Source organism: Podarcis gaigeae, assembly GCF_964106915.1.
Source record: "Podarcis gaigeae genome assembly, chromosome: 11".
Lineage (NCBI taxonomy): Eukaryota > Metazoa > Chordata > Lepidosauria > Squamata > Lacertidae > Podarcis > Podarcis gaigeae.
Window position 1 is genome coordinate 60,512,690 of NC_139687.1, and position 16,159 is coordinate 60,528,848.

A 16,159-nucleotide genomic window follows, 5' to 3' on the forward strand; every position below is an offset into this window, starting at 1 on the left:
TTAAAGTGGTTTAAATATACATTTCAGATGTGGCCTTTGTGCATTCCACCCCATTTCTGCACAGCCCCAAATTTAGTCTGTTCTACCCCATTTCTATGCAGATCTTCAAAGAGAAAAACCCCCCACTTCAGCCACAGTGGCCTACAGATAATTATAAACAAGGCAGTCCCTGTCCTCAGGCCTAGCATTCTAAGAAACAAAACAAAATCACGACACAAAAGGAAAATGGGTTGGGAGGGAGGAGGAAATAAGCAACCTTGGGTGCAGGTTCTTAAACCAACAGCTGCATGTGAGACTGGCTTTTCCTAAAAATAAAAAATAAAAATAAAAATTTGGCAAGTGCTGAATTATCTGCTGTTCCAGAAAGAGTAAGTGTTGCACTGTGAGTTTGAGTCCAAATGGGTGCAAAAGGGTTAACCGGAAAAGCACAGGAGAGCTTTCCCTGTCCCTGGAGTGCAAAGCCAGGCCACAGGTGCAATTGCTGCTCCTCTTGTTTCTCACAGCTTTTCGTAATTTTTTCCTGAATTGGGCGGGGGGAGGGGAGAGAGAGTTTGCTAGCTGCTGTTCCTTCTGGAGCTCCTCCACGTTTGGCTTTAGGGTCCTGATAGAAGTCCAGAGGCCGTACTCCCTTCTGTTATTCCTGCAGCAGTTCTAGCTGGCTAGATCTGCTTTGCCAAATGTGCTGATGAATCAACACGGGCTCAGGTGTGCGCTGGAAGAGCCAGGTGGCTCTTAACAGAGCAGCCTTCGCTATTGCGAGACCCTGCTGCCTCTGCTATTGCTTTGCTTAAGCATCGCTCAGGATCCAACCATTCCCCTTTGAGTAGGTGAGTAGGAACAGGAGAGTAGCCTCATGGATTCAGGGCATTTCAGTTCTCCTTTTCTAAGCTTTGTTGCCTCCTGTGCATCCCAAAGTCATGATACTTGCTCCCCTCACCCCGAAAGAACATGGTAGAATGCTCCATTGAAATGTGTCTCTCACTTTCTCTCTCTGTGTGCAGTTATCAATGTGGACCAGAGGTTCCCACATTTATTTGGCCTACCACCCACTTTTCAGAAAAGAAAACAAACTTGGTGCCCCCCTGGAAATCTACTTCCGTTAAGTGGACAAACAGAAAGATACAGTGACAAATATGTGGATTATTATTATTATTTAATTTTTAAATGTATCTATACATTGGTACCTGGGGTTAAGAACTTAATTCGTTCTGGAGGTCCATTCTTAACCTGAAACTGTTCTTAACCTGAGATACCACTTTGGCTAATGGGGCCTCCTGCTGCCGCCACGCCGCTGGAGCACGATTTCTGTTCTCATCCTGAAGCAAAGTTCTTAACCCGAGGTACTATTTCTGGCTTAGCAGAGTCTGTAACCTGAAGTGTCTAACCTGAAGCGCCTGTAACCCGACGTACCACTGTATCTCTACCTATGTCCTAAAACAGAGAACTTACAGATCAAACATATAGGAATGTTTTTTCAAAACTGGATGAGGAGGTGGATTAGGCCCTGGGATTAAAAACCCATGGGGAGGATTGCAGTAAAGCCTGCCAGCTCAGTCTGATCCACCCCATGGGTAGGGGCAGCACTGTAGATCGTCTGTCGTTGGCCAAATAGTCAGGAAAGCTGTGATCCACTTCCCAGGGCTGGATCGCTGGATCCAGGGGAGGTGTTGTCGTCGCCATCCCACAACAGCACCCAACCTGTCAGTAAATGTCTTTACACAACAGATGAAACATGTGTGAACAGTTTTCCAAACATTTTCTTCTCTGCTCTTCTTTTTGTTTATGTTTCCACTGCCGCCTTATTTTTATTCAACACCCCTCAATTGTACCTGAGGCTACTGCCGCCCCTGTGGATCATTCCAGCATCCACCGGGGGTGGTATCGCCCACTTTGGGAAACACTCATGTAGATCCTCAAGAACACTGTTGTGTGGGCTTGAGGGGAGCTTCTCAGGCAGGAGGCTTCCAGAAGAAGCCAATGGGTGAGTTTTAACTGATGGGAAAGGAAAAGGGAGGCAGTCAGATGTCAGAAAATGGGAAAGACCATTTTCTGATGGTCTAATGAGATGTCCACCAGCTTGGCAATCACTGATGATATGAACATCTACCCACATACTCAGAAGACCACTGTTTGTAGCTCTCCACCTCCTCTGCATGCAGAAGATCCCAGGTTCAACCCCCAACATCTTCAGGTAGGCCTAGGAACATTCATTCCTGAAACCCTGGAGACTATGCTTCCTACTTTCCCATCTCCTTATTAAGGTAAAGGTAAAGGGACCCCTTACCATTAGGTCCAGTTGTGGCCGACTCTGGGGTTGCAGCATTCATCTCGCTTTATTGGCCGAGGGAGCCGGCGTACAGCTTCTGGGTCATGTGGCGAGCATGACTAAGCCGCTTCTGGTGAACCAGAGCAGCGCACGGAAACGCCGTTTACCTTCCCGCCAGAGCGGTAGCTATTTATCTACTTGCACTTTGACATGCTTTCGAACTGCTAGGTTGGCAGGAGCAGGGACCAGGCAATGGGAGCTCACCCTGTCACGGGGATTTGAACCGTCGACCTTCTGATCGGCAAGTCCTAGGCTCTGTGGTTTAACCCACAGCACCACCCACGTCCCATCTCCTTATTACCCGTACCTAAAAAACCCCAAAGTGTTGCAGAATGGGGTCTCTTTGCTGCCAGAGGAAGGAAAGCTCTGTAGTAGCCATAAGAGTTCAATAGAACCTCCACACTCACAGGAAATGTACCTCTGAGCTTCCAGTTGCTAGAGGACCAACAGTATGGAAGGATGGCCAGCCTGCCTATGGAATGCAACTCTCTAATTGCAGGCTCCCTGGAGAAAGTTGGCTAGCAGTTGATGGAAAGAGGATGCTGGAGAAGATCAAACATTTGTCTGATGCTGCATAGATCATATGTCCTGATGTGTTCTTTTTCTTTTCCAGGCTGTGCCTTCCTAACATACTGTGAAAGGGAGTCAGCTCTTAAAGCCCAGAGTGCGCTGCACGAACAGAAGACACTGCCAGGGGTGAGTCCAGATTGACCTTTTGCTCAGCACACTTTTGCAATGTCTTGGTTCCTTTTGGAAGATAGTGATGGAGATCACAAATGACCGGTCGCTCGGGGTGACTTTTGGTTTACGTTGGATGAATGGAAACCAACGCTGATTTATTTAGCCCTGGGAGATATCAACTCCTTCCCATTGCATGGGAGAACTTCACTGGGGCCAGATCTTGCTGGCTTTTTGAAATACTTTCAGAATCTAGATATATCTGTGTAGTGACTTTTTTCCAGGGTGGGGAATGCGCAATGCCTTTACCGACAAAGTTCACTTTCAGAATGGCAGTCTTGACTATTGCGTTCTCACACAAAACACAATCCCGATGGGGCTTGCACTGTTGCTTTTGCGGTTTGATTAGTTCTGGGAAGTGGGAAGCCAGTTTCTAGGAGGAAAAGGAAGAAATTGGGTGAGAAAGACATGGATGAATCTGGAAAGAGAGGAAATTGGGTTTGAGCAACATCAACAGGACCAGAAAAGCTGAAATACATTTAGAGCAGGACTGGCAAAACTTTTCGGCCTCCATATGGTGGTTGTTCAACTTCAACTCCCATCAGCTCAGGTCAGCATGGCCAATGATTAAGCTGCTGGGAGTTGGAATCTCGTGGGCACCATGTTGGCTATCCATGGTCTAGAGGGACATGTTTAATAACTGGGGTATGGGGAGACAGTGCTTGACTTAGGATAGAGTTACAGACACATCTACGGAAAGGGCTACTATGTTTGACGACTGGGTATGGATATCCATAAGAAATTTGAGAGGGAAGATGAGAAGGCAGAAGCAGTCAATTTGCCCGCGTGTGTATGTGGTTTTCAACATATACCTATGCATGCTTACCACAAAGTTGATCCCACTGTATTCAATGGGACTTACTCCCAGGCAAGTATGCAAAGGATTGTAGCCTCAGGGTGGATTTCAAAGTCTCGCCTACCAGCATTTGCAGAGCATAGAGATGAAAAGGAATCTTGCATACATTTTGGAAATTATTTCCAAATTAGAAATTTAGATTTGGTATTTGAAGCTGGCGCCTTGGTTAGGAGACCACTGGGGATCCCATGTGTGGGTATGATAAATGCAGAGGATTTAAGAAAAAAAAGAAAGAAATCAAAATATGGAATTTAAAGGGGTCAATAACTGACAAGGTTGGACTTGTGTAAGCTTTTTCCGTGAACCGCCCTGAGACCTCCGGGTATAGGGGGGGGGGTGTATATAAATTCAATAAATAAATAAATAAGCTTTAAAAATAAATTTCATTACCAGTACTTGCATCCTGACATATGAATGCTTTGTTGCTAATACCTGAAGTGTTACACTTTCAGATTTCTGGTTTGACAATTTGTGTTTGTTGCTCCATATTTTTGAGTCTTATGTTCCAGATTAACCTTGCCCCCGGCAACTTTCTGTCAGCACAGATACTTAGTCCACCACCCCTCCAGATGGTTAATATGGCTAGGCATTTCCACCATCCCATAATTTTCTCAGCTCTCCAGTTGTCTGTGATAAACTAAACCGCCGTGGTATGCCAGCGCTGCTCATGCAGTTTTTGTGGTCAACAACCTCTTTCAGCTAAATATTTTGTATGTAATGGATACTTTTGCATAACCCTTTGAAATGAATTTTCCCCCTACTTGGCTTAGCTCCAGCCTTCATGGTGAAGTGGCTCCAGTGTTGCTGTTGTTTTTGACATTGCTAACAAATGAGTTCTTACTATTTTCTTCTCTTTGGAGATCTCTGCTTCAGTTTCAAGAGACAGGTGTTGGGTATTTTCCTTCCTTTTTTTTTAAAGAGGTATGTCATGTGCTTGATCACGTGACCAAAACAAAGGCCTCATGACCAAAGTGACACGCTCAGCTCATAGCCAGAAATGATGTGTATTGGATAAGGCATTTGTTTTGACAGCTGGTGACGATATTTTTGGTCATGCTGTATATTGCTTGTTTTGGTCACGTGACCAAGAGCATGGTGATGACATCATCACACTGTGACAAGAAGCGGGTCTGACCTACTGACCAAAACTGTGTTAGTTAGGTCCACTAAAGTTGAATGGTATTGTTTTCAAAGCCTGCTATGCCCTTTTAAAATGTGTGGGGGTTTTTTGGGGGGGAGTGCTATTAGGTTGTTGTTTTTATTTTTATTATGTATTTTGTGGTTTTATATCTTGATTTTATTGTGTGAACCGCCCTGAGACCTTCGGGTATAGGACGGTATATAAATTCAAATAATAATAATAACAGAAAGTTTTCTCTTTCGGCATGCCTACTCAAAAAAAGTAATTTTAGCACACCGTTTCTTCTGTGAACCGCCCTGAGACCTTCGGGTATACGGCGGTATATAAATTCAAATAAACAACAATAATAAATAATATTGTTTCATTATGTATACTTGTTTTAAAACTGCTGATTTCATTTATATTTTGACTTTTTATGTCAACTCATTTTAACACACACAAGCACATCTGCTGAATATTTTGTGGTGTTTTATGTAAACTGCTTAGAGGTGTCCATTGATTAGAGTGGTGTATAAATCTTGTTAAGTAAATAAAAGGATATAATTATCAACCCAGAAACTGGAAGGGGCAAAAAAGAGAGGAGGAAGCAACTCATCCTATAGCTCATTGACTGAAGGTCTACCTTTTTCCCAAGTAAGTGATTCAGCGTCTGTCCTTTCACTGTAGCTCAAAGCCTGAATCAAGGCATTTTTTAAAAAAACCCAAAACTAATCTGCACATGAATGCAAATGTGTGGCGGTGTGGCTCACCTTGGCCTCTGTACGTGAGAGCTGGCCTTCTGGCTGCCTGTGTTTGTGTTTTTGCACAGCTATTACTGATGTAATATTCTACTGTAATTATTTCCAGGCCGTGCTTTGCAAAGTGACAGGAATATGTTTTGTGTATTTCTGCATGATACGTGGGGGGTATAAAGTCAGCTGCTGGAGTCATTGCATGACTTCTGAGCTTGTGTAGATATGGATTTGACAAGTTTTTATGATACTTTCAGGGGAAGGAGGGTTCTCTTAAAAAAAAATGGGTGAGGAGGGAGGAAGAGAGTGAGAGGGTGGGGAAAGAGAAGAGTGGGATATATTTTGCGGCTAGTTGAGCCAAATGCAAAACATTGAATCCCCTTCCTTTTCTCTCTCCTTCCCTTTGTGCTAAGTGGTTTAGACAGTCTCCCCTTTCTCCATACGGGGGCGGAGCAAAATTCTTGCCAACTCTGGGCACTTTCAGATCCGTAACATTGTTTGCTGGTGGTTGTTTATATTTTTACATATAATAGAATAGTGGGATGATGAAGTATATTAGTTCTTTAATAATTTATAGAAATGCTTTGATGTTGCAGTAATTACATTAAAGGTCACATATCAAAGGTAATTTGGGTGAGCAGCTGTGATGGTTTCTCAAAAGCAATCAATACTGCTGTCCGTGGTGCTGATTTCACCAAGGGGCCTTCCAGATTAAAGGAAGCTTATTACCAGCCAGACATACACAGGGGAAATCAAGAACAGATTGAGGAGATGTTTTGCTCTCTCCCCCCACCTACAATTAACACTGTTCCCCCTTAATCTGTGCTAATCCTTCATACGGGGACAACCACCGGCATTTTCAGACAAATTAGGTGAGTGGTCTGTTTGATGGAGGGGAGGGAGGGGGTGGAAAGCAGGACTGTAAATCGAGCCAACCATAGTTTCGATTTTTATCTGGGTTTTATGTGTGTACTTTGTGAGAGATACATACATACATACATACCATGCTCAGGGTGGCTTGAACATGAAAAAAATACATAACTGCAACTTCACAAAAGTAGTCATGAACAATAAATAAACATTTAAAAATAAGCAAAACTGAGCAATTTCCACAAAAATCACAAGATCTAAGTCCTAAACCACACCCCAGCACAATATTCCATTCAGCAGCCTCAACTTTTGTAGCTGGAGTCAGTCAGGGCCCTGCCTTCCAAGGACAGGTAGGAAAAGGCTTGCAAAGTAGGGAGTGATAAAAATCTGCAATGGAAAAAAATCTACCATATCAGAATTGCATCCCCATGATCTAGGAGGGGGGGGGAACAAATGCAATCTAGACCGTGACGACGCAGGAGACCTGAGGAAAATGTTCCTACAGCTATGTTTCAATATTTACTGTTCCTCCAACCCCTCCCTGTCTCAAATTGGCTCCCCTAGGAAATGAAATTTGGGGTGGCTATATAATTATCATCATAATTGTAATATTATGCTAATTGTTAACAATCAGCATTATCATATTATTGGGGTACATACACACACAGTCATCATTCCAACTCCAAATTGCAATCCAGCCAACTTCCCCCTTTCTCCCTCCTCCCCCTTCTGAGGTTAATGTCAGAGGATAATGTTGTGAAATGTAATTACACTATCAAGATCAGCTTTTATTTATGATCCGAATAAACTGAGCTCATGTCTAATAAGCACAGTGGTATATTTCTCTCTCTCTTCGCCCTCCCCACCCCTTCCGGCAACTTTTCATCTTCTTTGCTAAGAGGGAGCAGGTCATATGGTAGATGGGGCTGCCTCTTTGCATTACCTCACCCGATCACTACTAAGGCTCCAGAGGAGAAATAGCGGAACTGGGGGAGCTAGCAAACTGTTAACTTCAGCAGTTTAGGTGGCTTTCCAGATGCCAGGTTCCATTAAAATCCATGCCTCAGAGAGAAAGCAGAGGGCATGTGAGAAACGTCTTAAGTGTTGCGTTTGATTTCTTCTTGGCAAGTTATGGAAAACTGGGATTTGCTTGAGAGTGTAACAGTATCCCATAGATAAGGAATCCTACAGATAATCATGTATCCTGCCACTGAAGTACTATAACAGGGAAATGATGTTGCTAATAGAGCTGGCACAAAATAGTCTTCTTAGTTTCATTTTCAATTTTGCTATTGTGGACAAGCCCCTTGGTAATCTACTGTGCTTTCAACTTACTCCCTCTCTCTCAAAATCTAGTTTTTGTCTCCATCCTGGACCTAGGAGGAAGGATGCACAAGTCATCCAAGGCTTTATTTTATAGAATAAAATAAAAAAGAGGCACGCTTTTAAAATGCCCCTTTAAAATGTGGTTTTTTTGGGAGGGGCTAGTGGGTTGTTGTTTTTATTTTTATTATGTATTTTGTGGTTTTATATCTTGATTTTTATTCTGTGAAATGCCCTGAGACCCACGAGTATAGGGCGGTATATAAATTAAATCAATCAATCATCTGAAAGCTTAAAGTTCCACATATACCAGATTCTTGGGAAAAGTTGGGGTCTCTGGATGATACAAATGGGGCAGTTGTAGCTTGCTACTAAGCTTCATCATGCATAATGTCTCTCTTGCTCAACTGTCAAGGAAGGGAACCTCCAGGCAGGGACCAAAGACCAAAGAAAAAGAGGCCTTGAAAGAGCGCTTTGAATAAAAAGTCACACAACTTTTCTTCAAGAGCAACTGGACTGGTTTGTTCAAAGAATACATAACTGGTCTTGCATACTATCTCAGATACTTTCTAAGGACCAAATGAGCTTTCCTTGAAGAAGAGATGTGTGACTTGGGATATGCCAATCAATTACACTCAGCACATCTTGTTGATTTCACCTCCATTTATCTTTACAGGGCTGGGAGGATCACATGTTTTCATATTTCCCATATCATCTTCTTGTTGTTTGAATGAATGAATGAGTGAGTGAATCTTTATTTGCGTCAGCCATTGGCCATAGCAATAAAACAACAATACGATATACAAAGGATAGAAATAAAAAGTCAATTATATAAGATACATTTTAGAGTTTTGAATCAATAGTCAAATAGTGGATCTTATTCTGATTGCCCCAGCTAAGAGTCTTGCAACCTTTGCTGTCACCTGCTCATCTTGATCTGCCAAGACACTGTGGCAGTGGCCGGGTGACCCGGAATGGACAATAAAAGAGGAATGATAACCTCATTCCTCAAGTCTTTATAAACAGTGCAGGCCAGAAGGGCATGTGCCACTGATTCAGCACTGCCATCTCCACAGGGACATAAGAGTTTTTCATGTGGAATCTGTTTGTTTGCTTTAACTAGCATGGCAAGGAATAGTGATTTAGATCAGCCTTTCCTCAATTTGTTTGTTGTGTTCATTGATGATATTTTTTTGGGGGGAAGTGGGCACTTCAACGTGAGAGTCTGCAAATTTTGCCTGGAAGTGGTTCAATCCTGCCAGAGTTATAGGATGTGATTTAGCAGAGTGTGTAGCTCCCATTCTTATTTGAACTCTTGCATCTGGATTTCCTCCTCCTGCTGCTGCTGTTTCTGCAGCCATGCCCTCCTAATGTCAGTTGCAGTTGGGTCAGCAGCAGCATATGAGCAAAAAGACTCAATTGGCTGACTGAATCTGCTGAACGCACACAAACCATTTGCTATGCCCTTAAGACTCTTTTTTGAAGGGAAACTGATCTAATTGTTCCCTAGGGAGAATCTTGCCTTTTTTTCTAAACTTAAAATAAAACACAAATAATAAGAAAGATGAAAAGGTATTGGGCTTGGGGGAGGGGAGAGACAGATTTAAGGAGGAAGTGGGAATGAAAGGCCTGGAGAAACTATTTTGCTTTGCAAAATATTGGGACAACAGCAGCACTGTGGTTCCACCGAGGAAGGGTCACAGGTCTGTTTCAGATGTTCTGCTTTGCATGCAGAAGGTATCTCCATGAGGGCCCCTGTCTGAAACTGTGAAGGTCCACTGCTAGTCAATGTGAGCTAGATGAACTAGAGATTTGTCTCTGTATAAGGGAGCTTCCTTTGTTCCTATGAGTTCTCAAGTTCCCCACAAATTTGCCAACCAAACAATAATGCAATGGAATAAAATCTGGTCAAAATGAAAGGGGGGACACGGGAGAAGCTGTTTCTCATTACAAGACTTGCTCTTCTTCTTCTTCTTCTAGTCAGTTTGACAGTATTTCAAAGCTTGCCAGCTAAGATGAAACACCTGAGTCCTATCTCTTTTGTAAACATTAAAAGTTCCATTTCACTAGGTAAAGATTGGCTGCTCCCATCCCCATGCCAACAACCTCTGGAATGCAAAGAGAATTCAGTCTCTCTGTTCCAGGTGAAAGAATTTTGGAGTGAGGAGTTGACACAAGTGCTCAGGTTTTAGGACAGGTGTGTGTCTGAGAGAGAGGAAAGACGCTTGAGGAATTTGATGTCTATGAATTCCAATTCAAGCTGACCTGATGTGCACCTTCCCAAGCTAATGTGCATATTGTAATGTAATTATCCTTCAGATTTTGCACTTCTCTGAATTCTTCAATATGGCTTTCAGCTCGGAGAACAAACTGAAATGTATTTTGGGATGAAATGTATTTCAGAAAGCATTCATGGGGATAACTGTGTTAAAATACATATTTACAAATCTTCGTGCAGATTTTTAAATAAATAAATACATTGCGTTTTAATGCAAAAACCAGACAGAGCAGACTTATGAATGAAAACATTCAAAAGTTGGCAGAGGCTGAAAATAGTCTAATCTGCCCATCCATTATAACATCTGGTGTTCTTACAGAACATCTCACACTCCATCTTATCTCAGGCCTCCCCTTCATTGTCACATCTTGCCAGAAACTCTCCATAGCCAGCTCATCTTATGTGGCATGACATTTTATCAAGAAGGCATGCATGCTTAATAGCAAAGGGGACCAAGGGCCTGGTGCCCATTGGTAGGGCAAAAGACTGGGAGCCCCAAAGAAGGTGGAACCATAGGCGGAGGTGGCTAATTATAGCAGGCATGGGGAACCTTTGCCCCTCCAGACGTTGTTTGACTTCATCAGCCCTAGCCAACATGACCAATGACCAAGGATTTTATGAGTTGCAGTGCAGGGACATCTGGATAGCTTAAGGTTCACCATTTCTGACTTACAGTTTTCTTGCCAGTCTTCCTCCTTGTTGGGTTCTAAAGAGGCAAAGCTGAAACTAGAGATGAAGAAGATGATGTTCAGGTCCACGCTCTGGGCTGGTTGTAAGGAAGAGAGCATGGCTAACAGAAGATCAAGGTGGGCAGTGCAGTTCCAAATTCATTCAAATGGACCAGTCACCACTGGCCATGGGGGAAAAAAGGGAGAATGAGAGAGATAGAGAGATAGAGAGAGAGAACGCAAAGTAAGGATGGGTTCAGCAAGGCTAAGTATCCTTCTTGTTCAGACCTTTGAGCAAGTCTAACCAATGGACTTTGTATTAAAACAGGTAACTGAATCCATATCTGTTTGTGTTCCAATACATACTCTCATCATTGCATATGCTTCTTTCTCTTAGCACTTCCTGGTCTTCATATGTGGAGTGTGACAAAGTGGTTCTGATTTTTGTGCGTATGTTCTGTTTTTTGTTGAGTGCTGTAAAGGGCTCAGTTTGCCACTCAGAGTGGTGGTTGCACATGCGAGGCAGGGTGTGCATAACCGGGGAAATATTGGATGGCTATCAGTTGGGCACTGATGTTTTCTTTTTCCCCACTTTTTGAATGCTAGGTAGACTGTCTCTGCAGTAGGAGTCTGAACTTAGTTGAGCAGATCATATTTACAGTGTATGTGCTAATTGGGTTGACATAGTATTGGATCAGAAATCAGAAGTGTGTGTGTGTGTGTTTGTGTGTGTGTGTGTGTGTGTATAGTGGTACCTCAGGTTACATACGCTTCAGGTTACAGACTCCGCTAACCCAGAAATAGTGCTTCAAGTTAATAACTTTGCTTCAGGATGAGAACAGAAATTCTGCTCTGGCGGCACAGTGGCAGCAGGAGGCCCCATTAGCTAAAGTGGTGCTTCAGGTTAAGAACAGTTTCAGGTTAAGAACGGACCTCCAGAACGAATTAAGTACTTAACCCGAGGTACCACTGTATATATATGCAGCTGCAGCTAGAAAATGCACACGATTGTAATTCCGAAATTCACATCCATATGATCTCATTCCACCAGGGAGGCAATGAGGAGCAAATGCAGTTACTCTGCAGCAAATTTCAGCTCCTGAAAAAACACAGGAGCTTCCCTAGTCTGAGCTGTGAACCTCTACCAGTGGTGGACCTTGAGGTCTCCAATTTCAGTGACACCGTGTGCGGCCCCAAAATTTAGAACCCTCTGCCTCGATTTAAAATAATAGTTGCAGTGCCACCCACTGTGAACGAATTGGCCACGCTCCCATAAATTTACCTGTCACCGCTGAATCTAACCAGATAAAGACTATCTAGATCATCCACTGGAAAAGCTTTCGATGTCTAAAGCCCTATGTGGATATTGAGCATTGACTTCATCATCCAGGCAGAGAGATATCTAACTGTTACTCGGGGCAAGACATCAGCCAAAAAACAAAACAAAAAAACAAAAAAACCCTCAGCAGAACCAATTTGTTATCATGGCTAATGTGCATAATAAGTACTGCTTGCAGGAGCTGAGTTTTGCCTTGCAGTATTTTTAACTGGAGAAGGATGGTTAAGAATTCCCCAAAGTCCTGGCCATTTGATTGCAAATTAAAAATCAGATTACAAAGGTTACAATCTCTCCATCTCCTTCTGTCTCTCTCTTCTGACACCTTTTTCATTTGGTTCTCAAAGGACAATTTCCATGGCGTTCAAGCAAAGCCTGTCATCGGGTCTTCATTTGCTTTATGTGTTATTCAATGACAACTTTTCTATTCTTGACGGGTCTGGCAGAGGCGGATCAATCTAATTTTATGTACAACTGTAAAGATGAATGATAAGTAGAAAGGAACCCGGCAAGAACAAGCTGAATAAATTATAAAGGGCAATTCATGACAGGGACAGGGGGTCCCGGGAGACAATGATATGATAACAGAAACCAAAGCAGAATTTATGATGGAGTTAGTTAGCGTGTACTGAGGCTCTTAATTCTTCAGGATAGCTTTTACAACTTTTTGTGATTGGAACAATCAAAGTATTTCATTTTAAAGAGGTGCCGTATATTTGGCACTTGGTCTTCTGTGTATTTGTGGTCGACACATATCTGAGCATAACCCACAGCTCCTAGAGGTTACCCAACTTTCAGGGCTGAGCCATGCGTGGCTCTCAGTGGGGAGTGGGGAGCCAATGGTTAGAACAGAAGACTGCAGGAATATAGATGCAGCACATAATCAACTGATTGATTGATTGATTGATTGATTGATTGTAGCACATAGTTAAACTAGGGAACTCACTCCCACCCCAGCTAGTAATGGCCACCAGTCTTGATGGCCTTAAAAGAGGATTAGACATTCATGGAGAATGGGGTTATTTGATGGTGAGACTCGGGTGTCGCTGTGGGTTAAACCACAGAGCCTAAGACTTGCCGATCAGAAGGTCGTGGTTCGAATCCCCGCGACGGAGTGAGCTCCCGTTGCCCGGTCCCTGCTCCTGCCAACCTAGTAATTCGAAAGCACGTCAAAGTGTAAGTAGACAAATAGGTACCGCTCCGGCGGGAAGGTAAACGGCATTTCCATGTGCTGCTCTGGTTCACCGGAAGCTGTACGCCTGCTCCCTTGGCCAATAAAGTGAGACGAGTGCCGCAACCCCAGAGTTGGTCACAACTGGACCTAATGGTCAGGGGTCCCTTTACCTTTAACCATGATGGCTAGGTTTGGCTCTCCAAAGTTGGAGGCAGCAGTGCTTCTGAAATCCAGTTTCTGGAAGCCACAGGAGGGGAGAGATCTCTTGGGCTCAGATCCTGATTGTGGGTTCCCTTACAGGTATCTGGTTGGCCACTGTGAGAAAGAGGATGCTGGACTAGATGGGCCCAGGGTTGGTGGGCAGAATCATTATAGAGCCTGAAAATATTTTGCTGCCCTTGAAGTTCCTCCAAGCTGGAACTCTTCCAGCTCTCACCACAAGGGGCAGTGGTGCACAGAACCAAAGGTTCTTGCTTCTAGTCTTGCCAACACAAATTGAATTATTATTATTATTATTATTATTATTATTATTATTATTATTATTATTATTATTGCCTCTTATGGGGGGGAACCCCTCTCTCTAGGCTCCAAACATTTATGTCACCTTTTAGAAATAGCTGTATCTCCCCCCCCCCCCTATTATTATTTATATGAATTTGAAAACATGTGATTTGGCAGCAATTCGCCAGCACTGTGTAGCAAGGGGCCATTTTTTGTCACCATCAACTTCCTTCTTCATAAGGAGAACCCTAGTTCTGTGAATGCAAGGGAAACTCTGTAGAGCCAAGCTGTATGAGACCAAGAGACACATAAAGACCAGCATTTTCTTTGCCATTGTGGCAATCCCCGTGCCACAGGGAAACTGTGTTGGCTGTGTTCTGCCTCCACTGTCAGAATTTATATACCTCTGCATATTGGTTGCCTGGAAACACAAGTGGGGAGGATGCTGTTTTACCCAAGGACTGCTTATGGGCTTCCCACTGGGGTATCTGCTTGGCTTCTGTAAGGAAAGCATTCTAGACTAGATGTGTCTAGTCGGGCTTTCCTCATGTCCTTAATGGGGAGAGCTAAATAATGCATTGCCAAGTGAACTGAGTCGAGGTGCGGTGGGGGACGGACATTGCACTGTTTCAGATGGCTTGGAAATACATTTTAAAATATTTAAAATACTACTTCTCTGTGGCATGTTGGTGTTTGATTCTGATGGCTGCGCTGTTTTTTGGTCTCAGTTTGTATGCTAATATTTGTGACGGATGGTTTTTGCTGAAATATGGATTGCGTAAGACTTTATTCCTGTTGGTTTCCACTGTGTTGTGCCTTTAATTAAGTAAGTAAGTAAACCGAGAGGAGAGCAAAATGGAAGAGGGGCCCACAAGAAGCTGCCTGATATTGAGTCAGACAATGGGCCCATCTACATCAGCTGACTAGCCGCAACTCTTCAGGGTTTTCCGATTGGGGAAATCCTGTTCCCACAAGAAACCCCAATGAGAAACCTGAAAGCAAGACCTCGGTGCAACACCACACTGCCAAACTGTGATCCCTTGCAACCAGTTTTTAGAAGCATAGCCATCACATCTAGTAGCTGTTGATAGTCTTTTCTTCCATGGATATGTGTAACTTAAAAACCACTGTCCATGACCACTGATTGGAGAAGTTTCCCCAGTCTTGCTTAAAAGGGTGATGAAGTCTAAGTGCATCTAGTTCTGCAATTCAAGGTACGTGGTCCAGGCCCAGTTATTTAGGAGCACAGTTCTTCCACGGGTGACTTTGCAGTCTGTCTTTGTAACGGATGGTGGTCCTTAAAAGGCCCCTTCCTCTGAGCTGTTGCTATTGGCAGCCTCCCCAGTGATCTCAGATCTTTCTGATTAGTTTCTGTAAGTACAAGGACGAAATTAAGCTGAACCAATTTGTCAGAGAAGAAACATGTACATTTAACTATTTCTCTGTAATGGGAAGCTTCGGGTTTCTGGTGCCCCATTCCCCCACAAGAATACCAGGAAGCGTAGGAGGCTTTCAAACTATGGGAGATTGAGATTTTGCAAAGGATTTAAAGCCATGTCTGTTATCTTTAGAACAACACTGTAGGCTAAAGGGATATCATTATCCCCATATCACAGAAAGAAAAGTTTGGAACAAGGAATAAGGCTGTATTGTCATATTCTTGGTAGGGTTTAGGCTCAGACTGGAGATTTTTAGGGCTTGTGATGCACCGGCTTGGTTTGTGAAGGGTAATTTTCAAATGCAGGGCTTTATTTTTTTAGCTCTTATGGAAACTCCATTCATTTCTTGCAGTGGACGTGCTGCGGGATTCGGCCACAGACCTGCTGTGCTCTAGGAACATAGGAAGCTGCCTTATACCAATTCAGAACATAGGTCCATCAGCACCATTGACACTGTCTGGCAGTGGCTCTCCAGGGTTTCAGATGGGGGCTGGAGATGCCAGAGACTGAACCTGAGACCTTCTGCATGCAAAGAAGATGCTCAACCTCTGAGCTGTGGCAGTTCTTCTCCTGCTGACTTTTGTGGCCTCAACCTGTTTATTTGAGTCTGTGTGTGTCTGGTTCATTGTATCCATCTCATTTCATTTGTGAGATGCTCTTGAAGCAGAGAGTGAAAGAGACTCCAAATTTGCAGTCTAGTATTGTTACTTCTAGGGTTGTCAGGAATGGCTTATGCTTTTTCCTGGTTGAGCAGTTTCTGCGTTCTGTCGAAGTCGAG

The 16,159-nt window shown here is 43.4% G+C and overlaps 1 protein-coding gene across 14 annotated transcripts in view; it reads left to right on the forward strand.

The window, feature by feature from the left end:
• The window catches only part of CELF4 (CUGBP Elav-like family member 4), an 805,408-nt gene that overhangs the window by 125,269 nt on the left and 663,980 nt on the right, over window positions 1-16,159 (forward strand). For all 14 annotated transcript variants that reach the window (XR_014556189.1, XM_083702825.1, XM_083702815.1 and 11 more), the window contains exon 2: window positions 2,940-3,022. Coding sequence is in view for 13 of the 14 variants with exons in the window: in XM_083702825.1 (XP_083558951.1) it covers window positions 2,940-3,022 (83 nt within the window). In the remaining variant the exon portion in view is untranslated. The remainder of the gene's footprint in view (window positions 1-2,939; window positions 3,023-16,159) is intronic.